At 39.9% G+C, this 24,373-nt stretch overlaps 1 protein-coding gene across 14 annotated transcripts in view; it reads left to right on the plus strand.

Annotated features, from left to right (window-relative positions):
- The window catches only part of HUWE1 (HECT, UBA and WWE domain containing E3 ubiquitin protein ligase 1), a 143,268-nt gene that overhangs the window by 78,096 nt on the left and 40,799 nt on the right, over window positions 1-24,373 (plus strand). For 13 of the 14 annotated variants that reach the window (XM_073798947.1, XM_073798948.1, XM_073798957.1 and 10 more), the window contains 17 exons: window positions 1,215-1,460; window positions 2,603-2,736; window positions 3,501-3,595; window positions 9,286-9,477; window positions 12,044-12,260; window positions 12,853-12,975; window positions 13,752-13,989; window positions 14,384-14,614; window positions 15,898-16,020; window positions 16,482-16,577; window positions 17,146-17,415; window positions 18,612-18,764; window positions 20,264-20,391; window positions 20,617-20,698; window positions 21,380-21,556; window positions 22,026-22,185; window positions 22,456-22,814. In XM_073798947.1, the coding sequence (XP_073655048.1) occupies window positions 1,215-1,460; window positions 2,603-2,736; window positions 3,501-3,595; window positions 9,286-9,477; window positions 12,044-12,260; window positions 12,853-12,975; window positions 13,752-13,989; window positions 14,384-14,614; window positions 15,898-16,020; window positions 16,482-16,577; window positions 17,146-17,415; window positions 18,612-18,764; window positions 20,264-20,391; window positions 20,617-20,698; window positions 21,380-21,556; window positions 22,026-22,185; window positions 22,456-22,814 (3,024 nt within the window). The remainder of the gene's footprint in view (window positions 1-1,214; window positions 1,461-2,602; window positions 2,737-3,500; window positions 3,596-9,285; window positions 9,478-12,043; window positions 12,261-12,852; window positions 12,976-13,751; window positions 13,990-14,383; window positions 14,615-15,897; window positions 16,021-16,481; window positions 16,578-17,145; window positions 17,416-18,611; window positions 18,765-20,263; window positions 20,392-20,616; window positions 20,699-21,379; window positions 21,557-22,025; window positions 22,186-22,455; window positions 22,815-24,373) is intronic. The other variant, XM_073798952.1, reaches the window with a different exon arrangement.

A 24,373-nucleotide genomic window follows, 5' to 3' on the forward strand; every position in this document is an offset into this window, starting at 1 on the left:
TTTGAGTTAATTTTTTGTATGGTGTAAGGTAAGGTTCAGTTTCATTCTTTTGCATGTGGGTATCTAGTTTTCCCAACACTATTTGTTGAAAAGATTGTCCTTTCCCTATTGTACCCTTGTTTTGGCAACCGTGTCAAAAATCATTTGACCATCTTTGCAAGGGTTTATTTTGGGGCTCTCTGTTCTGTTGGTGTTGATGTCTATCTTTATGCTAGTACTACACTTTTGATTACTGTAGCTTTGTGGTAAGTTTGCAAATCTGGGGATGTGAGACCTCTAACTTTGTTCTCTTTTAAGATAGCTATATCTATTTGGGGTCCCTAGAGATTCTGTATGAATTTTAAGAGAGATATTTCTGTTTGTGCAAAAAAGCCATTGGGATTTCTGTAGGAATTGGATTAAATCTGTGAAGCTTATTTATTAGCTGAGTTGTGCAATGATAAGTAATTTCTGCTAAAAATCAGAAATCCAGTTTCTTGCAGACTTGGAAAGATCCATAATTGTGATATCTGCATTTGATATTTTATTCTGCTTTCCTTTTTGCAAATATTTAATTAAGTGCTATTTATGAGAGAGAGGGGGGAAAGGGCTGCTCCATCTTTATCCTACCCGTAAGGTACCGTGTGAGGGTGGATAGATTTATTGAAAGCCATAGGAAAAGCACATAAGTTCTCCTGTCTTTGAATGGCAAGTGATAGTGTTCACTGTCAAGATTTTTCTTCCTACTCAGAAAGAAATTGCAGGGGCCATATAATCCTTGAGTTGTCTCCAAAATAAAATGCCTAGCTGATGCCTATCCTAGAATTGTCTCTCTTATTGTGGTAAGAAAAAAACATTTGTAATAGTGGTTCATTTCCATGCTTTGGAACCTTGCCTAATAACATTGCTCCCTGTTGTGCAAAATTTGGAATTAATCTTACAGCATGGAGTCCTTGCTGTAACAGTAGTCCAGTTTGGCCATCACAGTCTTTTAAATTTGATTGGCCTACCACCTTTGAAAGCCTCTCATTCAAGAGAAGTAATGTGTTGCTCTAAAAGGCGTTTAGGTATGTCATACCTTCGTTCATGTTTTGGCTTCACCATTTACCAGGTGCAAGACCATGGCCAGGTCTGAAATTTGTGAGACTTGTCTTCCACTTCTTTCACTGTGACTATTAAGACATGCATATGAAGTTCATTGTACATTAATGCTGTAATTATTCTTCTTATTTCAGACACTGTCACATGAACCCAAAGTCCTTCAGGAGGGTCTCCTTCAGTTGGACTCCATTCTTTCCTCCTTGGAGCCCTTACACCGCCCAATAGAATCCCCTGGGGGCTCAGTGTTGTTGCGAGAACTGGCTTGTGCTGGCAATGTCGCTGATGCTACCCTCTCAGCTCAAGCCACACCTCTACTGCATGCGCTCACTGCTGCCCACGCCTACATCATGATGTTTGTTCATACTTGTAGAGTTGGACAGGTAAGAATTATGTTGGCTTAAAGTCGGTAAAATACCTAGGGTATATACGTGGCATCTTAGTGTACTTAGAAGCAGTTCTACGTAGGCGAGCTGCTGGAAGAACAGTTTTAGGGTGAGTTCTTTTGGGTGGATGACTTAAATTTATGCTTCAAGTTGCTGTCTAGTTTCACTTCCCCTTAGTATTTTTTTCATTGGAAGTTGGGTGACCATATAACTTGTTTTGTGAACTGGACCTTCTTGAGAGTGAAAGAGATTGAGATAAATACAGGTATTAATAGATCTGTAGCATCCATATAGGCCTTAGGGATGTATAGTCACCCCTTTTAGCAGACAAGGCTCAATTGGATGCTCATCTGACCGTATTACTTCCTAATCTTTCTACAAATGCCTGTAGGCTTGATAATAAGATGGCAAGAAGGAAATGTGACCACAGAACATTTAAGTTAATGGTGATTAACAGATTACTAAAGATTTCCTAAATATCAAACCTTATGTTTGCACTCCATGTGAGGATCCTCTTATGGTTCCAGAAAGTTGAAGTTTGGGGGCGGGGGGGTTTGTTTATTTGTTTTTTGAGTGCTCACAGTTTTGCCACCCTTAGTTGTCAAGTAATCAAGTCTAAAGATTATTGGTGTCGTATTTTTAGCAGCCCTGTTTTATGCTGTTGAGCTAGGAGTGTGTTCTTTGGATCAAATTAAGTGAAAAGCACAATTATAAACTATTTAGAAAATAATTAAATTACACAGAAAAGCTTTAGGGACTGATTTGATTGATTGATTGAAATAAAGAAATAAACAGGAAATAACAAGCCCCCTCACCATCTAAAAAAATTAGTAAGCTGCCAATGAGTCTATAAAACTGTTTCTTCCATTTAGAAGAACAGAGTTGCCTGTGACTCCTGTTTTTCACTTTACAAAGAAGAAATGAGAAGGGATGTTAGAGACATATTGTAAATATTGTACAAGAATACCCTCTGGAACTATGATCTCTTAAGTGTGGAAATTTTGATGAAGTACACAACTCTGAGAATAGTAAGGAAGGAAAAGTAGAATCCCTTATCCCTTGTAAATAACTAAAAGTTGATTTTGAATATAAATGTTCAGAGGGCATCCCAAAGATCACCTTTTTTACTTTGGCTACAGAGTGAAATTCGTTCCATCTCCGTAAACCAGTGGGGCTCTCAGTTGGGTCTGAGTGTTCTGAGCAAGCTGAGCCAGTTATACTGTTCCCTGGTGTGGGAAAGCACTGTCCTTCTCTCCCTGTGTACCCCAAACAGGTAAGGAAATGGTCATCTCTTTTACTATCTCTGTTGTCTTTGCTAACAGAAAAACTAAGCTTAGTGAGCCTGGGGTATTACTTTGGTCAAGGATAGAAAGGTAAAGAGTTCAGAGGCCTCCTTGTCTGTCTTAGTTCATTCGGGCTGCTATAACAAAATCCACAGATTGGGTCCTTATAAACAACAGAAATTTATTGCTCAGAGTTCTGGAGGCTGGAAGTCTGCATGGTTGGGTGAGGGCTGTCTTCCACATTGCAGACTTCTCATTGTATTCTCACATGGCAAAAGGGACTAGGAATCTCTCTGGAGCCTCTTTTATAAGGCGGTAGTTCCATTCATGAGGGTTCTACTCTTAAGACTTAAGCACCTACCAAAGGCCTTACTACTAATACATCTCATCAGACATTAGGATTTCAGCATTTGAATTTTGAGGAGACACACATTTAACCAATAGCATTGTCCTTCCCACTTATAAGCCAAAGGACTTCCTTACAAATGTGTCATCTTTGACCTGATATCTCAATTATGCTGTGTCAGCATGGTGGGTGTTTACAGTTTGGTCCTGTTGTTAGCCAGATATAAAGAGTTGAGTTGGAAACCTGTTGAGTACTACCTCAGGAATTCCGTCATTGCAGATGTTTTATTAGGTTAACTTACCTGCTATAGGAGGGGGATAGTGTCAGCCAAGCAGGTCAGAGACCAAGCACAACATTAAAAAGATGAGTTATCAGAGGTTTTTTTGCTCACTGTTTCTCTTCTTGCAGCCTGCCATCTGGGTGTGAATTTGGTCAGGCGGACATGCAGAAACTGGTTCCAAAGGATGAGAAGGCAGGTACGACCCAGGGCGGAAAAAGATCAGGTAACTCCAAGAAACTAAAATCCTAGCCATTAATTCTCTTAAGTTCTGTCTGTCTCTGTCTTTATAGGTCTATCATCTGTAGTCTTCAGTTTTTTCCATTCATTAATTTTTAATTATTTATTTTAAAATTAAACTATTTTCAGTTATTTTTTCTATTAAAAAAATACATACCCACAATGATAAAAATTAGAAAATGTAGTAGAAAGAAGAATCACCGATATTTATACCACAAAAAATATTTTGGAAATATCTGCTAATCTTTTTCCCTGAAGGTATGTTTTATTAACATAGTTGTGATTATCTTAGACGTAATATTTTACAGGTCTCTTTTCACTTAATATTAAGTGCCATGTAAAGGTACCATGAATTAACCATTCCCTGTTAAGTTTCTAATGTACTATTTTGAAAACTGAACATCTTTATATGTAGTTTTTTTGAGGATGTAAGATTGATTCTTAGAAATTACAGTAACAAAGATTATAGTGGGTCTTTAATTTTTTGTATGCTTATTTTTCAGAAGCTTAATTTCTTACGTTAAAATGGTAAATGACTATTCTAAGTGGCTGTGGAGCACTTTAGACCCACACTGTCCAATATGGTAGCCACCAGCCACGTGTAATGTGGCTATTTTACATTACTACTTGTAATGTGGCTAGTACAACTAAAAAACTGAATTTTCTTTCTTCTTTGCTCCCTCGCTCTCCCTCCTTCCTTCCTCTTGTCCTTGTGCGTGCTGCCTCACACTCCCCCCCACCTCCACCCACCACCCACCCCTGTCTGTCTGTCTCTCTCTCTTTTTCTCTCTCTCCCCTCTTGTTAAGTGGAGGGTGTTATGGGTTGAATTGTGTGCCCGCCCCCAAAAATTATATGTTGGAGTACTAACCCCCAGCACCTCATAATGTGACCTTATTTGGAAATAGGGTTGTTGAAGATGTAGTTAAGATGAAGTCATAGGTTGGATGGAGAAAACTGAATTTTTATTAATTTTTGTTGTTGTTGTTTGGGGTTTTTGTTTGTTTTTTGCGGTACGCGGGCCTCTCACTGCTGTGGCCTCTCCCATTGTGGAGCACAGGCTCCGGGTGCGCAGGCTCAGCGGCCATGGCTCACGGGCCCAGCCGCTCCACGGCATGTGGGATCTTCCCGGACCAGGGCACGAACCCGTGTCCCCTGCATCGGTAGGCGGACTCTCAACCACTGCGCCACCAGGGAAGCCCCTATTAATTTAAATATAACAACTATTAACTCTATTCAGTTGTTGGAGGACTTTTAAGTATGTTTGGAAAACTTGGGTATGTGAATCTTTTTTTCCCCAGTAAATTATATGAAATATAAATATAGATCGATTAATGAAAACTTAATGTCTGTATTGAGATGCTCTGTAAGCATAACACTGATACCTGTTTTTTTAAATACTTAATTTAAAAATGTATGCTCAGTCATTTTTATATTTGATTACATGTTAAAATAATTTTATTATATTGGGTTAAATGTATTAAAAATTATAGCTGTTTTTTACTTTTTAAGTGATTACTAGAGATTTTTTAATTACATATGTGGTTCACATTATATTTCTCTTGGACAGTGCCGTTTTATAAAATAGCTTTTATGTTATATTACAATAGAAGTTGCAAAATGCAGTAAGCAGAAATTACATTGGGTGGGCCAAAGAGTGCCTTCGTTTTTTGTTTTAAGTAAAAATACAAGACACATTTTTCATTTTCACCAAGAACTTTTTTGAACAACGTATGCACCCTTTTGTTCCACTACCTTCTGCCATTTTTCATGCAACTTCATAATTCCATCTTCCCAAAACTTTTTATCTCTTTGAGCAAAGAACTTGTTCCAGGTGCCTTTTACAGTCTTCCAGGGAATTGAAATTTTTTACATTAAGAGGATTTTGTAAAGACCGAAATAAATGGAAATCCGAAGGTGCAATGTCTGGTGAATAGGGCAGATGAATCAGAACTTCCCAGCCAAGCTGTAACAGTTTTTACCTGGTCATCAAAGAAACATATGGTCTTGGATTACATTGATGGAAGATTATGCGTTTTCTGTTGACTAATTCTGGACACTTTTCGTCGAGTACCGCTTTCAGTTGGTCTAATTGGGAGGAGTACTTGTTGGAATCAATCATTTGGTTTTCCAGAAGGAGCTCATAATAGAGCACTCCCTTCCAGTCCCACCATATACACATCACCTTCTTTGGATGAAGACCGGTATTTGGTGTGGTTGGTGGTGGTTCATTTCGCTTGCCCCCACGATCTCTTCCGTCCCACATTATTGTACAATATCCACTTTCATCGCCCGTCACAATTTGTTTAAAAATGGAACATTTTTGTCACGTTTAAGTAGAGAATCGCATGCAGAAATACAGTCAAGAATTGTTTTTTTCGCTTAACTTACGTGGAACCCAAACATCAAAGTGATTCACATAACCAGGCTGGTGCAAAAATGAATGTCAGTGCTTGATTTGGATATTTTGAGTATGTTGGCTATCTCCCGCGTGGTATAACGTTGATTGTTCTCAACTAATATCTCGGTTTGATCGCTGTCAACTTCAACTGGTCTGCCCGACAGTGGAGCACCATCCAGTGAGAAATCTCCAACATGAAACTTCGCAAACCACTTTTGACACATTCAATCAGTCACAGCACCTTCTCCATACACCGCACAAATCGTTTTGTGCATTTCAGTTGCGTTTTTACCTTTCTTGAAATAATAAAGCATAATATGCTGAAAATGTTGCTTTTTTTCCCCCTCCCATCTTCAGTATTAAAATGGCTACACAGAAATTCACCAATTTTGATAAGTCTCTTTTTAAATGTGTGCTGATATGACAGCTGTCACATAAAATCTAACAAAATTGTTTTGAAGGAAGTTAAAGACAACTAAGTGCTACTGGAGCCATCTTATGGGAAAAAACGAACGAACCTTTTGGCCCACCCAATACAATCTTCTGACCGTAATGCAGCAAACCTAAAATTAATAAAAGTAGCTTTTCTAGAAAGTTTTTTTCTCCTATACTCTGCATCAAGGAGAAAATGAATTTGATAAACAATTAAGAAAACAGTGAAGATAATTCTGTGTATAAAAACCTATCACAGAGATAAACCCATGCACATATGGTCACCTTATCTTTGATAAAGGAGGCAAGAATATACAATGGAGAAAAGACAGTCTCTTCAATAAGTGGTGCTGGGAAAACTGGATACCTACATGGAGAAGAATGGAATTAGAACACTCCCTAAGACCATACACAAAAATAAACTCAAAATGGATTAAAGACCTAAATGAAAGGCCAGACACTATAAAACTCTTAGAGGAAAACATAGGCAGAACACTCTATGACATAAATCACAGCAAGATCCTTTTTGACCCCACCTCCTATGAGAAATGGAAATAAAAACAAAAATAACCAAATGGGACCTAATGAAACTTAAAAGCTTTTGCATAGCAAAGGAGAACCATAAACAAGATGAAAAGACAACCCTCAAGAATGGGAGAAAATATTTGCAAACGAAGCAACTGACAAAGGATTGATCTCCAAAATATACAAGCAGCTCATGCAGCTCAATATCCAGAAAACAAATAACCCAATCCAAAAATGGGCAGAAGACCTAAATAGACATTTCTCCAAAGAAGATACACAGATTGCCAACAAACACATGCAAGAATGCTCATTAATCATTAGAGAAATGCAAATCAAAATTACAATGAGGTATCACCTCATACCAGTCAGAATGGCCATCATCAGAAAATCTACAAACAGGGCTTCCCTGGTGGTGCAGTGGTTGAGAGTCCGCCTGCCGATGCAGGGGACGTGGGTTCGTGCCCCGGTCCGGGAAGATCCCACATGCCGCGGAGTGGCTGGGCCCGTGAGCCATGGCCGCTGAGCCTGTGCGTCTTGAGCCTGTGCTCCGCAATGGGAGAGGCCACAACAGTGAGAGGCCCGCGTACCACAAAAAAAAAAAAAAAAATACTACAAACAATAAATGCTGGAGAGGGTGTGGAGAAAAGGGAACCCTCTTGCAATGTTGGTGGGAATGTAAACTGATACAGCCACTATAGAGAACAGTATGGAGGTTCCTTAAAAAACTAAAAATAGAACTACCATATGACCCAGCAATCCTACTACTGGGCATATACCTTGAGAAAACCATAATTCAAAAAGAGTCACGTACCACAGTGTTCATTGCAGCTCTATTTACAATAGCCAGGACATGGAAGCAACCTAAGTGTCCATCGACAGATGAATGGATAAAGAAGATGTGGCACATATATACAATGGAATATTACTCAGCCATGAAAAGAAATGAAACTGAGTTATTTGTAGTGAGGTGGATGGACCTAGAGACTGTCATACAGAGTGAAGTAAGTCAGAAAGAGCAAAACAAATACCGTATGCTAACACATATATATAGAATCTAAAAAAAAATGGTCTTGAAGAACCTAGGGACAGGACAGGAATAAAGACACTGACATAGAGAATGGGCTTGAGGACACGGGGAGGGGGAAGGGTAAGCTGGGATGAACTGAGAGAGCGGCATTGACATATACGCACTACCAAATAGATAGCTAGTGGGAAGCAGCCGCATAGCACAGGGAGATCAGCTTGGTGGTTTGTGACCACCTAGAGGCGTGGGATAGGGAGGGTGGGAGGGAGGGAGACACAAGAGGGAAGAGATATGGGAACATATGTATATGTATAACTGATTCACTTTGTTATAAAGCAGAAACTTACACACCATTGTAAAGCAATTATACTCCAATAAAGATGTTAGAAAAAAGGTATGCTTAAAAATTGTATTGAGATTGCTAAAGATAGAGAAAATGATAAGGAACTAATAAAAAAGCAGACATAAGTTTTGAAACAACAAATAAGGATTTATATGACAGCTAATTATTGTATTGTGGAGGAAGGGGACAGAATTAATAAAATATACACGAAAATGGATGAAACCAAATGTTAGAATCACAAATTTTGTCAGAGTCTTAAATATACCAACTTTAAGTCAAGGAAAGAATAAAATAATTTACTAAAAACCAAGAACGAAATTAGACTCGCAGTCAAAGAATTGCCTTGCATAACAATTTAGATACATTTTTTCCCAGCAGTTTCTTTCACACATTTAACAAAGATGTCTTCATTTCCACATAGTTTTTCCAGAATATTACACAGAAAATTTGATGTTTTATAGTTTGCCTAATGCTGATTCTTAGGTCAAGAGCACACGCCCCCCCAGAAAAGACTCATCTCACATTCATATACAAAAATCTTAAATTCTAGGAAATATATTTCTCCAGTGGTAATCTGTGATGTCCAAATTGAGTTTATTAACGAGCTCTAAAATTCTAGCAGGGTGTGCGCCTTGAGTGCATGGGGTCACCACACACACTGTAGTTTATGTGAAGTTTCTGGGTCATGCAGTGTGCCTACAGTCTTCCAAGGTAGTCCTTGAAAGTTAAGACTTTTAACATGCTCTCATTGGAAGATGTCAGTGTTAGCTACTTAGAAGGACTCCAGGGAAAGAAGTACAGTTTTGTGGTTTTTTCTTTTCAGATTTAGGAAGTTGTGGACACTTAAAGAGTAACAAGCACTATAGATAGCTCTTTCTTTGGACTCTTCAGAACAAGGAACCAGGTGAGTGCTGGCTCAACATGGTCTTATTGCTCCCCTCTTATGTCTACAGATGGGGAACAGGATGGAACCACTGGAAGTATGGATGCTTCTACCCAGGGCTTGTTGGAAGGCATTGGGCTTGATGGTGACACGCTGGCTCCTATGGAGACAGATGAACCTACTGCTTCAGACTCTAAGGGCAAATCTAAAATTACACCTGCCATGGCTGCCAGAATCAAGCAAATCAAGCCGTTATTGTCAGGTGAGTGATTCTCTTCCTTCTGCTCCCTTTTAGAGCCTGGTATGGCTGTATTGTTTCCTTTAAGGAAGTTTTAAACTTGGTGGCTCATTTTCAGGTGTCTGCCATGTGACAGGCTCTGTACTAACTGTTAGGGATACAGAGATGAGAGAATCGCTTTCTGAAAGCCAAGTCTACCCCTCCTTTTCTTCCTGCTCACTCTTCTACTACTGCATATAACCTCTGCTCCTACCGTTTCCCTGAAATGTCTCACCAAGGTATCTGTAACCTCCTTGTTGCTAAGTCCATTGGATACTTTTCAGTCCACTTCTCACTTTTCCGCAGCATGATGGTTGACCTATCACCTCCTTCTCAAAATACTCCTTTCTTGGCTTTTGTGGTATTAATATTAAGCCCTCCTGCTTTCCTGTTACCTGTCTGGCTACTGCACTCAGTCTCCTTTTCCTTTCTCTGTCCCTCAGATGTAGCTGGCAAGTGACATAGTTGATCTGTGTTGTAGTAGTTACTTTGCCAGCTCTGTGGAGACTACAGTAATATGATGCAAGACCACATTAAAGATGTGCACTGGGGACTTCCCTGGCGGTCCAGTGGTTGAGACTCTGCACTTCCACTGTGGGGGGTGCAGGTTCAATCCCTGGTCAGGAAACTAGGATTCCGCGTGCTGTGTGGTGCAACCAAAACAGTGAATAAAGATGCGCACTGATCTGTCTTTGCCATCTTTTGCCCCTTAATGTAAAATCAGTGGGGAGCCTATTTTCTATGTTCTGTACCTCTACCAATTTTGTACATTTGCCACTTTCTGACACCTTAATGTGAAGGAAAATGTAGACAACTCCTGGGAATTGGGGGCTCTGCCCAAAAGCAAGCAAAACTTGGCCTTTGGTGTTTCCATTTGTTACTTTAAACCCCCTTGAATTTTATGTTCTGTTTTAACTTGATTAATTCTGCTCCTTTGTTTTAATTTGAAAGTCTACTGCCACTTTCCCCAGATTGAAGGAAAACTGACCATCCAAGAAGATGCTAATGTTTATCTCCCCTTTCTTTGTTAGACCTCTGTGACCTTGGCACATTCTGGGGTTTCTGTGTGGGCCCAGCCCATGCTTTTGATGTCTGTTTCTCTGTGGTTACTGGCCTTTTGTTTTTCTCTTTTATCCTTGCTGACTACCTTTGAGCCACTTTGCTGTCTGTTCACCTGAAAACGGTGGTGGAAAAGTACAAACTTAATGTGTACATGCATTAGGCTTTCAGAGTCTAGGCCCACCCACCCTCCAGCCAGGCAGTGCGAGTATCTGTAGCCTGATCCCTCATTAGGATTGGGAGATCCTAATTTGGGTGGATTGGGAAAAAGAAGAGACCTGTTCCTTTCTTCTTATGCTGTATATCTCAGAGCTTACTGAGTTTTTGGGGTACGATATGTGGCACCAGTTCAAGTAGAGCCTATTTGTTTACAGTGGGTTCATATATACATGTATATAATTAAGAGATGTGCTTTGATTCAGACCTGAATCGTGATGAAATAATGTTTATTTCAGGCATTCTGTGACAGCGTTTTCATTTGTGATTTTAAGAGTAATAAATATTCACTATAGAAAAAGTACAGAGAAATGTTTTAAGGAAAGCAAGGAAATTACCCAAATATAATGTGTTTAGATATATTTTCTTTCCCTTTTTCTGTACATCTCCTTTACATGTTTATATTTGGATTCTGCTTTTTTTTTTTTTTTTTTTTTTTCTTTTTTTCGTTACGCGGGCCTCTCACTGTTGTGGCCTCTCCCGTTGCGGAGCACAGGCTCCGGACACACAGGCTCAGCGGCCATGGCTCACGGGCCCAGCCTCTCCGCGGCATGTGGGATCTTCCCGGACCAGGGCACGAACCCATGTCCCCTGCATCGGCAGGCGGACTCTCAACCACTGCGCCACCAGGGAAGCCCCAGGATTCTGCTTTTTTGGTTCAGCAGTATATACCAAAAAGCATCCTACAAAGATGAAAATTTGAAATACTTGTAATCTACCTAACACCTTACAAGATTTTTATAAGAAGACCGCTTTTTAAGTTTTTATGCTTTTCCTAACAATCTTTTTTCCTTTGGGGACCATACATTTAATGTTGTGATGAGACGTTACTAGTATATTACAGATGTTCTTTTCTGGTCTAAGTTGTTAGCATTTTTGCCATTTTTAAAGTTCTCTGTAGGCATTTTAAGTGACTCCATAATTCAATACATAGATATATCATTTACTTAATAAGTTCATATTGTGTATTGCTTTCTACAAAGGTGGTTTCAGTTTATATCTCCTAACAGTGTGAGTGCTTATCTTGTTTGTCTTTCATATTTATTATATATTGAATGCCAACATACTTCTCTGTCTCCTGCCTTCAAAAGAGGCATTTATTCCCTGTGGAGCTTCCTTTTCAGATATCATATGTAGAGACAAGTCCAGGTGTTCCATAGAATGTTTGAGTGGGAGGGAGTAGTCAGTCATTAAAATGTATTAACAGTAATGTGTCTGTTATAATGAAACCATTCTGAAAGTACTATACAGCCTTATTCTGACTTTTGGGTTCCAGCTTCCTCTAGATTAGGCAGAGCACTGGCTGAGCTATTTGGACTCCTTGTTAAACTTTGTGTGGGGTCTCCTGTCCGCCAGAGAAGGAGCCATCATGCTGCCAGCACCACCACAGCACCAACACCCGCTGCTCGATCAACGGCCTCAGCTCTCACTAAGCTCCTCACAAAGGGCTTATCTTGGCAGCCTCCACCATATACACCTACTCCACGCTTCAGGTGAGGTTCCGCTTGAGATGCAGAATCTAATTGGTTCCTTCTCCACTTGAATGTAGAGTGAGCCACTGAATTAGAGGACTTGGAGGTCCCTTGTTTTACTCTTAAATGTGTACCCCAAATACTGTTTAAGCTACTTGTTTTGGTTCTGCCTAGTCTAAGATATAGAAATTTTAAAAGCATTTGTAATCAAACTGCATTCCAATAACCTCGTATTTACTAGTAGGTGGGAACTGTCACCCTTTTTTGCCTTAGAAATTTTTTTTTTTTTTTTTTTGCGGTACGCGGGCCTCTCTCTGTTGTGGCCTCTCCCGTTGCGGAGCGGACGCGCAGGCTCAGCGGCCATGGCTCACGGGCCCAGCCACTCCGCGGCATGTGGGATCTTCCCGGACCAGGGCACGAACCCGTGTCCCCTGCATCGGCAGGCGGACTCTCAACCACTGCGCCACCAGGGAAGCCCTGCCTTAGAAATTTTAATATCCAAACTAGTCACCCAGTGCAATATTAAATTTTACTTTTGACTTTTACTTGAATTTCCCATCGCTTCTGTGTCTGCCTCAGAGAAGGTTAACTTTCTGCTTTTTCCCTCTTCCAGGCTGACATTCTTCATCTGTTCAGTTGGGTTTACATCCCCAATGCTGTTTGATGAGAGGAAGTATCCCTACCACCTCATGCTGCAGAAATTTCTCTGCTCTGGAGGCCACAATGCTCTTTTTGAGTAAGGATCATGTTGCTTTACAGAGAAGCATTGTTTGGAGTTTGGTCTTTTCTGTGTGCCTTAGCAGCCCACAACTTTCTAAGCCACCTATCCTGTGACAGTGAGATACATAGAGACAGCCATTGGGTATACCCTTTCACGTTTCAGGAACTAACTGTATGTATCTCCATCTTCCTGGAGGGTGTGATTCAGCCTGTCCTAGGAATGTTTGTAAGGGTCTCTGTTTTTCTTCATTTGGCTTGTAATGTCTGGTACATATTTTTCTAATAGACTTGTCCTTTGCTGCTGTTTCTCTGAATATGATCATTTTTCTGCTTCTTTTGATCAGAAGATTCTAAGCTAAGTTTCACTTTGGGGTTTTTGTTTGTTTTGGCTTTAAAAGTAAAGCTAGAAGTGGTAGTAATTTTGCCATATATGCGTATAACAAATATATGTCAATAATATATCAATAAAGCTGGAATAAAAACCCAAATAAAAGGTAAAGCTCTGTATTCAACATCTTGTAATTACCTATAAGGAAAAAGAAGTTTTTATATATATATATAACTGAATTGCTGTATACCAGAAACTAACACAACATTGTAAACCAGCTATACTTAAAGTAAAAAAAAGCGGGGGGGGGGGGGGGTGGGTAAAGCTAATAAATGTTGGACAGACTGGAAGCAATAGCTCCAAGAGGAGGGACTGGGAAGCTTTCGAATGTGTCCCTTTCTCTCCCCATCCCCAATCTAAAATACTAATATTCTATCTCTATACTTTCTCTTATTTGAATTTAGAACATTCAATTGGGCTCTGTCCATGGGAGGCAAAGTTCCTGTTGCAGAGGGATTAGAACATTCAGACTTACCTGATGGCACAGGAGAATTCCTAGATGCCTGGCTAATGCTGGTGGAAAAGATGGTGAATCCCACCACGGTGCTTGAATCTCCACATTCACTGCCTGCCAAATTGCCTGGAGGTGTTCAGAACTTTCCACAATTCAGTGCCCTCCGCTTCCTTGTGGTAACTCAGAAAGTGAGTAGTTAGCATTCTAAAACCAAGAGCAATTTCTCATGCCAACTGGGTAGCTCCCACTCTGTTTTGTCCTCCTTAGTGAAATAACTCGATTCGGTAGAGAACCACTGGCTCCTACTCCCAGATAGGGCTGCCTTGCAGAATGGGATAGAGACCACTTGATAATTTTCTGTGGTGTAAACATTTGAACTGTAAACTTCAGATTGGTACTTCCAGGTTGGGTTAAATGCCCCTTCTCTGTACTTCCTTGGGCCCCCCCAACCTCAGTACTGCCTAGGATTTTGTTGTTGGCACTGACTGTGGAAGGACCGTCTCATAAGTCTTTGACTTATTCTTCCTGGGGTTTTGAATTGAGACAAAATGATCTTTACACAGCCTTTCAAATGACTTACAGGCAGCCTTTACTTGCATCAAGAACCTGTGGAACCGGAAACCCTTGAAGGTGTATGGTGGGCGAATGGCTGAGTCCATGCTGGCCATCCTGTGCCACATCCTCCGAGGAGAACCTGTCATTCGAGAGAGACTGAGCAAAGAGAAGGAGGGGTCTCGAGGAGAAGAGGATACAGGACAAGAGGAAGGTGGCTCCCGCCGGGAACCTCAAGTCAACCAGCAACAACTACAACAGGTGGGGTTCTGGCCTCACACTCCAGGATCAAGACTTTGCCCCGGAGAGTATACTGCTTGTGGGGTTTCTAAGTTTCTTAATGCCTGGTCCTGTTAGGGGATAGGTTTAAATTTGTTCCCTCTTTTACTCTTTATTTTTTTCTCTTGAGAAAGCTGGAGAATAGTTTCAATACTCCTAATAGGTAAAAGATTTGTGTCCTCCCAAGCATATTGTTTAGTATTGGAAGTCTTTTACATATTCTCAGTAGGCTGTGGTTGCCATGTTCTTTGGAGGCAAACTGTCCTCAGCTACTTTTTCATTAATCTATAAAGAGAAGGGATATTGTGGCCCAAATTTATTGTCCATCAAGAGCTTTCGGAAACCTTAGTCACCTACAAAACTTTTGTTTTCATTTTTAAATTTTAAAATATTGGAGGCTAGAGGTGTGGGGGGGGTGCACTTAGATCCTCACATTTCAGTCTCAAACAGCATTTAGCATACTCCTCTTGGAATTTGTGTGTATGTATATGTGTTCTCTTTATATCTAGAGTCCTGTTCAAACATGTCTTCTGTATGTACATGCAACTTTTTTTATTATAATAGTTAAAAGTGCTCACTTAAAGAAAAGTTAGAAATATAGCAAAATACGTTTTAAAGGCATTCTTAATATCACCACACAGAATAGTCATGTCCTTTTTTTCATCACTTAGTTCTATGCCTAATTTTTACATAGTAACATCATACAGTATGTAGGCTTATACTGCTGTCGTTAAGAAAATGGGTCTTTTTTACTTCTTAATCATTCTTTTACTGCTGGATATGTTGATTTTCTTATTATTTGATGTTGTAAAGCTGTGATGTATAGTTTCTTTTTCTACAAATTTTTCTATGCATCTCATGATTATTTCCTAGTTGTAGATTTCCTGGGTCAGTTTTTCAGGCTCTTGTTCTGTTGCCAGTTTGTCTTTAAGAAAAGTGGGACCCAGTTTTGCTTCTGTGTGTGAGTCTCAGTCTTTGAATTAGAATAATCTTCCTAATGATAATAACCATCTAGGTGAATTTTCTTAAAGGATGGAACTGAGAATCACCTTGGCTCCTTGCCTCAATGTGTAGCTCTGTGTAAATAGTATGGAGGCACCAGGCAGAAAGGATCATTCATGTTATCTAACTGCCTTACCTTATAAATGTTCTCAGTTCATATGAAGTTAGGAAAACTTGTTTACATCTTAAAAGGATTCCTCTTTTTAAAATGCATTTGGATTTCTCTTTTACCATGGTTCTGAGATCCTGCCTTCTTTTTGTAGCTCATGGACATGGGCTTCACAAGAGAACATGCCATGGAGGCCCTGTTGAACACCAGCACCATGGAGCAGGCCACAGAGTACCTTCTAACCCACCCTCCCCCGATCATGGGAGGAGTTGTTCGGGTGAGTTGGCTCAGGGGCTCTAATCTTTCATGGCATTGGTTTGGCTGCTGATGTGCTTTACTTCTCCGTGCCGAAATTTTCTTTGTATGCTAACTCTAATAGCTCTAGAATATAAGGAGCAGAAGCTTTCTGTCTCCTAGTCATGCAAATTACTGGACTTTGCAGAGGAACTCTTAAATTATGCATAATCAGAAAGTAATAGGAAGGCTCTCTTTTGTGAGATGCCAAATAGGTGGTCACATTGAAGCTCCTTTCCTATATTTAATTTTGTTGTGATTTTTCCCTCTCGTTCTCATAAGTGACCAGGTAAGCCTAATTGAGTTTGACTCTAGAGAGCAGCATTCAGAGCCCCTTCTCTTCCTCTCTAAAGCTTGAACACAGGATGTCTGGTTCCTTATGAGTTGTGTGTGTAGTTCCTTGGAGTGTGTGTAGTTGCTGGAATTTCTGTTGTTGCTCTTTAGGATCTGAGTATGTCTGAAGAGGACCAGATGATGAGAGCAATTGCCATGTCTCTGGGACAGGATATCCCAATGGATCAAAGGGCAGAGTCACCTGAGGTAACTAGGAAACGGGGCTTCCAAGAGGGTCTGACACATTAATCTTAGTATTTCTATGAACATTCTGCTACTACTGCAGAGTAATTGGTCGAATTAAAGTGTAAACAAAGACATGTGTGAATACTCATTCATCCCAACCTTGCCATCAGTAATCTACATTACATTGACCTGAAGCTTTAAGTGAAACAGATGAAGCATTAATATTTATTGTCAAATAAGAGGCCCAAAATGTCCTTGGTAGTACCCATTAGGCCAAACTTGGCTGTCTTTATTACCTAGGAATCTAGGTAATAATTACTTCGGTTTACCATACCTGCAGAGAATGCAGCACAATGTCTACCAGTGCTATTTGTGGGGGGTGATGTAGGATGATGCACATAAGTTGCCAGTGCTTTGAGGATTGGAGGTGTCCTTCGCCTGTCTTGCCTTAGCCTGTGTGGCTGCCCTCATACTCATTGCCACACTCTAACGAGTGTATCACCTGCTTGAGGAGAAGGTAGAGAATATTCATATGGTAGGGCAGATACATTTTTAGAGTCTTCTCACTTTCTTCCTTCCCTGCCTCCAGGAAGTTGCTTGCCGGAAGGAGGAGGAGGAACGGAAAGCTCGGGAAAAGCAGGAAGAGGAAGAGGCTAAATGTCTAGAGAAGTTCCAGGATGCTGATCCATTGGAGCAAGATGAACTCCACACTTTCACAGATACCATGTTGCCAGGCTGCTTTCACCTTCTTGATGAGCTCCCAGACACAGTGTACCGGGTGTGTGATCTGATCATGACTGCAATCAAACGTAATGGAGCAGACTATCGAGACATGATTCTGAAGCAAGTAGTCAATCAGGTAAGTTCTCCAGGGGCCAGAAGAGGGGAGTATGTAAAATGGTTTTCCTGCCATCTATCAAAACCTGGTTTCTTTTTTTATTTTTTTAATCAGTATCTTTGCATTTTATCTGATATGGATGTATTCTTTCTTTGAATTCTGTAGATCTAGTAATCTAGCTCTTTCTTGAGTGTTTTCCTGCAAAACATGAATTAACTGCTTCACACACAAAATATCTTTGAAAGAAAAAAACAAAGCTCTCTTTTTCTAGGTATCTCTTCTTAGATTCATCTAAAATGTCAAAAATGTCTCTCACTCTTGAGCCAAGTTAGGCTCCCTGGCCTAAATAAATGTTTTTCCCTCTCCTCCTATGCAACAACCATTTTGACAGATGAGTCCCCATCCTAATGAGTAGTTGTGACCTATTGTCTTTTTTTAAGCAGTGTTTTTCCTCATTATGAAATTAATGTATGCTAGTTGTTGAAGTAGAATAAGAAATAAATTACCCTAAATTCCCACATAGCCAGTTAGCATTTTGGTTTTATTTCCTTTACTATTTTTTATGATTTATGTATTTAAATCATTGGAATCTTGTTTTATATATTTTTTTAAGTTTAGAGACAGAGGAAGAAAGTAAGTATTGTATGTAAACATAGCTTTAGTGTATGGAAACATCACAAGAGTAAAAGGCAAACTGAATAAACCTTTTTTCTTCCCCCCACAAGATATGACCAATGTTTAGTTATCTTTAATCTATATTAAGAGCTTATAGAAGTCGAGCAATTACATAAAATTCATTACAAGAAATTTTTAACATGCATACTAAAGCAAGACCAATGTTTCTAACTGGGATTTTTGTTTTCTGTTTTTAATGATAATTCTGGGGCGGGTGTAGTGAAAGATTTTAAGTTGGTAGAACCTTTGTGGGATTGACTCTATATATGCACCAGAAAATTTTTAAAAATATTCATTTTCTTTAACTTCTAATTTAGACTTCTTGTAATCTAGCCTAAGAAAATAATTTTTTAGAGGCGCTCCTTTAGTAGCATACATCTTTTGATACAGACACCCTATAGTAAATATGTTCATATTTACCCCCCTCCTTCAGTGAATGTATTAGAGGTGGAGGGAGTATTTTACAAGGTTGAGAATGTTTTGACATACCTCATCATACTCAATCTACAGTTCTTGACTTGGCCACTTTTCTGCTTTCCTAGGTGTGGGAAGCTGCTGATGTATTGATCAAAGCCGCTCTTCCCCTGACAACGAGTGACACAAAAACAGTGTCAGAGTGGATCAGTCAGATGGCCACCCTGCCCCAGGCCTCCAATTTGGCTACTAGAATCTTGCTTTTAACACTGCTTTTTGAGGTAAGATTTAGACCTTTTGGTCCTTGTGATTCATTCATCAAAGAATCATCAAACACTTACCATTTGAGACATTGAAGAAGGTAGAGAGAAATGTAGGACATGTCTGCATTTCATAGCCTACAGCTTCTAATAGACTTTAATGTACACAATTAAGTACAAAATACAGCATTCTATGCCACGTGAATGGCATAAACAGTTTTATCTGAGTTCGGGGGGGGCAGTATGCATCACTTCTGGATAATGAGAGAAGGGCTTCTCAGAACAAATGTTAATTGAATTGGGTCTTAGAGGATTGGGGGATGGGGTGTAATTATAAGACAGTACTTAGAATGACTATTAGCAGTTAAGTTGTGGAATATTTTTGGCTTCTCTGAGGAAAACAAGCAGCCAAAAAGAATGGGGTAGGATGTGGAAATTTGGTAATAGGTGTCAGATAGAATCTGACTCTTCTTTCCTACCTGGTCAGTCAGCAGATTATTTGAGGTAAAGCATGGCTTGGCCAGGACATGTTCTTGTTCCAGCCATCATAGGAATTAGGAGGCACCTAACCTTGAACAAGTGATTCTTCATTCTTAGCTTATCATGTTTAATGGTAAAACCTGGATTTAATGGAGTAAACCCTTATAGCAACTCAGGAGTTAAGTCCAATATATGTGTCAGTCTGTGTGTCTACAGTCTCAGGGCTTTCCTTTGTGATAAAAGTGGTGATTCTTATTATATAGCACTTGTGAATAGATACTTGTGGGAAATGTTGCAAAGTACTGAATGCTGGGGGTCCCCCAAAACATTACAATATAAAGAAATCACTCATGAGCCCCCCTTTTTTAAAAACTCACAAATGACAGCCTAATATTTTTCTTCTAGTCTTTTTTTCTGTACATTTAAACAGTTGGGATCAGAGTATTTAGAAAGTTTTGTATTCTTTTCTCTCAGTATTATGTTACAAATATTCTCCCACGTCATGTATATATTATTCCATTTTTTTGATGTCCCCTAGTTTAAATAACTACCTATTGTCAGCCATTTAAATTACTTCCAGTGATTTCCTGTTACATCAGTAACACTTTATGTAGCCCTTGTAAGGGGAACCATTAAGTATGTTGCTGTGTTTAATTATTCCATCTTCCTTGGAAGGTTATAAAGGTTCTCTGTAAATCAGAAGCTTTTCAACTAGTGTAGGTAACAGTTCTTAATGATATTAATGATGCTAGTAACAGTTTCCATATTAAGCACATACTAATGTACCAGCCACTGTTTTGGCACAGTGTATCACAATTACCTTGGAGATAGAAATTATTCCCTTTGACCCTTGAGGAAACCAAGGCCTAGAGAATTTAAGTAACTAATCTCGGACCACATAGCTGGTAAGTGGTGGAAATGGAATTTGAATTCAACCAATTCTATTAGCGTTCGCTCTTATGTTCTATACCATGCTAATCCTTGATACTGAGTAGAAGCTGGTATTTGTTTTATTTTTTTTCCTTTGATTAATCAATCAGGAGTTGAAGCTACCTTGTGCTTGGGTGGTTGAATCTAGTGGCATCCTTAATGTCCTAATCAAACTCTTGGAAGTGGTTCAGCCCTGCCTACAGGCCGCCAAGGAACAAAAGGAGGTCCAGACCCCAAAGTGAGTGACCCTGTAATCTCTCTTGTTTTCATTTCTATTGCCCTGGGGATTTGGGCCCTCAAGCTTAGGGCTTGAATCAGGGAGTTTTCTGGGTCATGTACGGGCCAAATCTTGGATACCTTTTGTGGTTTGAAAATTGTGAGGTACCTGATGAAATCAAGATAAATTTTCCCATGTTGTGCAGGTTTCTGGCTTGCCCAGAGTAAATCATTTCTCCTGTTTTAGGTGGATCACCCCAGTGTTGCTTCTGATTGATTTCTATGAAAAGACAGCCATCTCCTCAAAAAGGAGAGCCCAAATGACTAAGGTACGTAATATGGTGTATGTGGTGAGCAGAACAGCTCAGCTTCTTGAGGCAAGAATAGACCAGAAGAGAATATGGGATAGTGGTAAAAAAAAAAAAATGTAAAGCTCTCTGATCAAGGCATAAATCTCTTGAGGGATCTTGATAGCTAGAGTTTTCTTTTGAATTGGGAGTTAGAATTTTTTTTTTTTTTTTATGGAGCTGCTGGCTAAAGGGTCTAAGAACTTACCCTGGAAGTAAATGTTAAAGAAGTGTTCTGTCTCCAGAGGAGGAGTGGCTCTTCTTTTATGTGAAGGACTGAGTGTGCAAGGATTCTTCCAAAAGCAAGTGCTCCTTATACGCAAATTATATACGCCACATCATCTTAGTACCTTCCCAGAAACAAGTTTTGCTCCAGTACATCTAAAATGTTTACCTTTTGTGGAAAATAGTTGGAAACAAAAGGAAAGCAGAGCATCACAGGATAAGGGTATTTATAGAGTGTTTTGTGCCTATGGAGAGGCTTAGGAATGCGAGGGTTAAGGTATATAAAAACTTCTCTCTTGGTTTGCAAAACATTTAAAATGTCCAATATATTTCTTTTTCTTGGGTTCGCTTTAGCAATGAACACTGATGAAATTACTATTTCTTCTAACAATCAACCTTGTAAGGAAGTACAATGAAACTTTGTGTTCTTGTATTTAGTACCTACAGTCCAACAACAACAACTGGCGCTGGTTTGATGACCGCTCTGGACGTTGGTGTAGTTACAGTGCAAGCAACAATAGCACTATTGATTCCGCCTGGAAATCTGGAGAGACAAGTGTGCGTTTCACAGCAGGCCGAAGAAGATACACTGTCCAGTTCACTACAATGGTGCAGGTACATGCTCACTCAATGCCATAAACTTGGTTGAAAAGAGGGGAAGGTGCTGAGTATGCCTTTCCGTTTGCTTCTTCCTGAACCAGCAGTCCTGTTATAAGAACAGTATTACCACTCCTAAATGGGGTATAGTTTTCCGAGAACTGAGTCTTCTTACAGCCATGTGTTAGGCCATGAGTCTGTGGCAATTTGATACTGTCCCACCCGGAAATGATTTTAAGTGTTCAGTCAAGGATTAGGGAGTGGTTGGGGATGGAGTCTGCTCTATTGGAAAGTTTATAATTTGCTGTAGGGTCTTGTGTATGCCACTTTTCTTCTGAGGACCTTCAGGCTTTCTCTCTGTAAATGATAGGGGTGGGATAAATTGCCAAGGTTCCTTCCTGTTACAGCATTTTGCTACAGAGTTCCAGCTCTCCCACCCCCCTTACAATTCTTTTTTCAGTAGAGATGTTTTTGCTTGAATTCCTAGGTTAATGAGGAAACAGGGAACCGGCGCCCGGTGATGCTGACACTCCTGAGGGTACCACGGCTGAATAAAAATTCTAAAAACAGCAATGGGCAAGAACTAGAGAAGACATTGGAAGAAAGCAAAGAAATGGATATCAAACGTAAAGAAAATAAAGCCAATGGTATGTACTTTTAGTTGTGAATCTTTCAAGGAGTGTCTTACACAAAGCTAGTGTGCCTTTATGGCTTAAATTCTGGCCAGATTTCATCATGAGTGATTTCTTATCCATCAGATTGCTTGGTGACTTAAAGATACACAGTCCTCTTTATGTGCCTTTTCATCTGGTCTTTGAATTGGTATTTGGTCTGTTTCTCTTAATAGGACCTTAAGAGGGAGAGGATGGGAGGAAATGTCAAGTTAACTGTCTGAACACTTACTTTCCCATTTATAGATACCCCCTTGGCCCTAGACAGTACAAATACTGAAAAGGAGACAAGCCTGGAAGAAACAAAAATTGGGGAGATCCTGATCCAGGGCCTGACAGAGGATATGGTGACTGTTTTAATCCGGGCCTGTGTGAGCATGCTAGGGGTCCCTGTGGACCCAGACACTTTGCATGCCACCCTTCGCCTCTGCCTGAGGCTCACCCGAGACCACAAATATGCCATGATGTTTGCAGAGCTGAAGAGTACCCGCATGATCTTGAATTTGACCCAGAGTTCAGGCTTCAATGGGTTTACTCCCCTGGTCACCCTTCTCTTAAGACACATTATTGAGGACCCCTGCACCCTCCGCCATACCATGGAAAAGGTGAGTTTTTCTGGTGTCCGATGCTGGTTTAGCTTTACATAATACCTTGTTCTCCTTGCTCTCAGAGCAGATAGACTTCCGATTCTTCATCAAGTATATATAGCTAGGTGTTACAGATGATATGCTCTGCCCAGCAAAATTTCCCAACTGTGTGCTCAGGTGCTTGCTTAGGTATGGTAGGTCACTCATTATCCCATTGAGTGACATTTAAAAGGTACTAGAAAATACATTTTTTACCCTTAAATTTACTATAGTGATAGCTCTTATCTAGAAAGTCCTCTCTAGCAATATAGGTTTCTTGAACCAAAACTTTTTTTTTAACATCTTTATTGGAGTATAATTGCTTTACAATGGTGTGTTAGTTTCTGCTTTATAACAAAGTGAATCAGCTATACATATATCCCCATATCGCTTCCCTCTTGCCTCTCCCTCCCTCCCACCCTCCCTATCCCACCCCTCTAGGTGGTCACAAAGCACTGAGCTGATCTCCCTGTGCAATGTGGCTGCTTCCCACTAGCTACCTATTTTACATTTGGTAGTGTATATATGTCCATGCCACTCTCTCACTTCATCCCAGCTTACCCTTCCCACTCCCCGTGTCCTCCAAAACTTGTTAATAAGGAACTAGGATACCCTCTACCAAGTTCATGTTTTAAAGGTCATTCTCTTATAGGAGTACTTCACCCAAGAGCCTGTTTTCCAAACGTTGTGTTTTGGGGTTGTAAAAGTACAGTTGACTCTTGAATAACACAGGTTTGAATTGCACAGTTCCACTTATATGTAGATTTTTTTTCCAATAGTAAACACTATAGTACTACCACAATCCACAGTGGGTTGAATCCACAGATAAAGAACCTCAGATGTGGAGGGCCACTGTAAGTTATTCGTGGATTTTCGACAGCATGGAGGGTTGGTACCCCAACCCCCATGTTGTTCAAGGGTCAGCCGTAGTAAAATTTTTGGAATGTTTATGACTGTGATAAGCTCTTTACAAATATGCATTGTGCACATGAGAAAACTGAGGTCTATTTGTTTATTTTAGGAAACATATAAAGCAGTAGAAGAAATAACAAAGCAGTTAGAAAAATAAAAACCTTTATGTCATCAACTTTAAGACATCAGCAGAGGGATTGGGGGCTAACATCTCACCAATAAGGCTTTTTCTCCACAGTACTTTTACAAACTCTTTCCTACTTCTTTCTCAGCAATCATCAGGTGAATGCTACTGACTTCACTTTCAATTTCCTCTCTTGGAACATTGTTTCCCAAGTTGATATATAGTGTTGCTATTTGTATTTTTGTGCATAGCTTTGTCACATTTAAGGTCGTTTTTCTTATAAATGCTTAGAAATTGGATCAAAAGGTATATATTGTTTTTTAGCTTGCTTGCCAGAAAGGTGGTGCCGCTTCATACTTCTATGCGTATATGAGTATATATCTCACATTCTTCAGACAGTTCTTCTTTAGCCAGCCTGTTTGATTTCACCTGACATGAGCAAAACCAAAAGAAGGCTGTTAAAGACAGCATGTACACTGATCCAGGGTCAGGAGACAGCCCA

Source organism: Tursiops truncatus, chromosome X (genome assembly GCF_011762595.2).
Source record: "Tursiops truncatus isolate mTurTru1 chromosome X, mTurTru1.mat.Y, whole genome shotgun sequence".
Lineage (NCBI taxonomy): Eukaryota > Metazoa > Chordata > Mammalia > Artiodactyla > Delphinidae > Tursiops > Tursiops truncatus.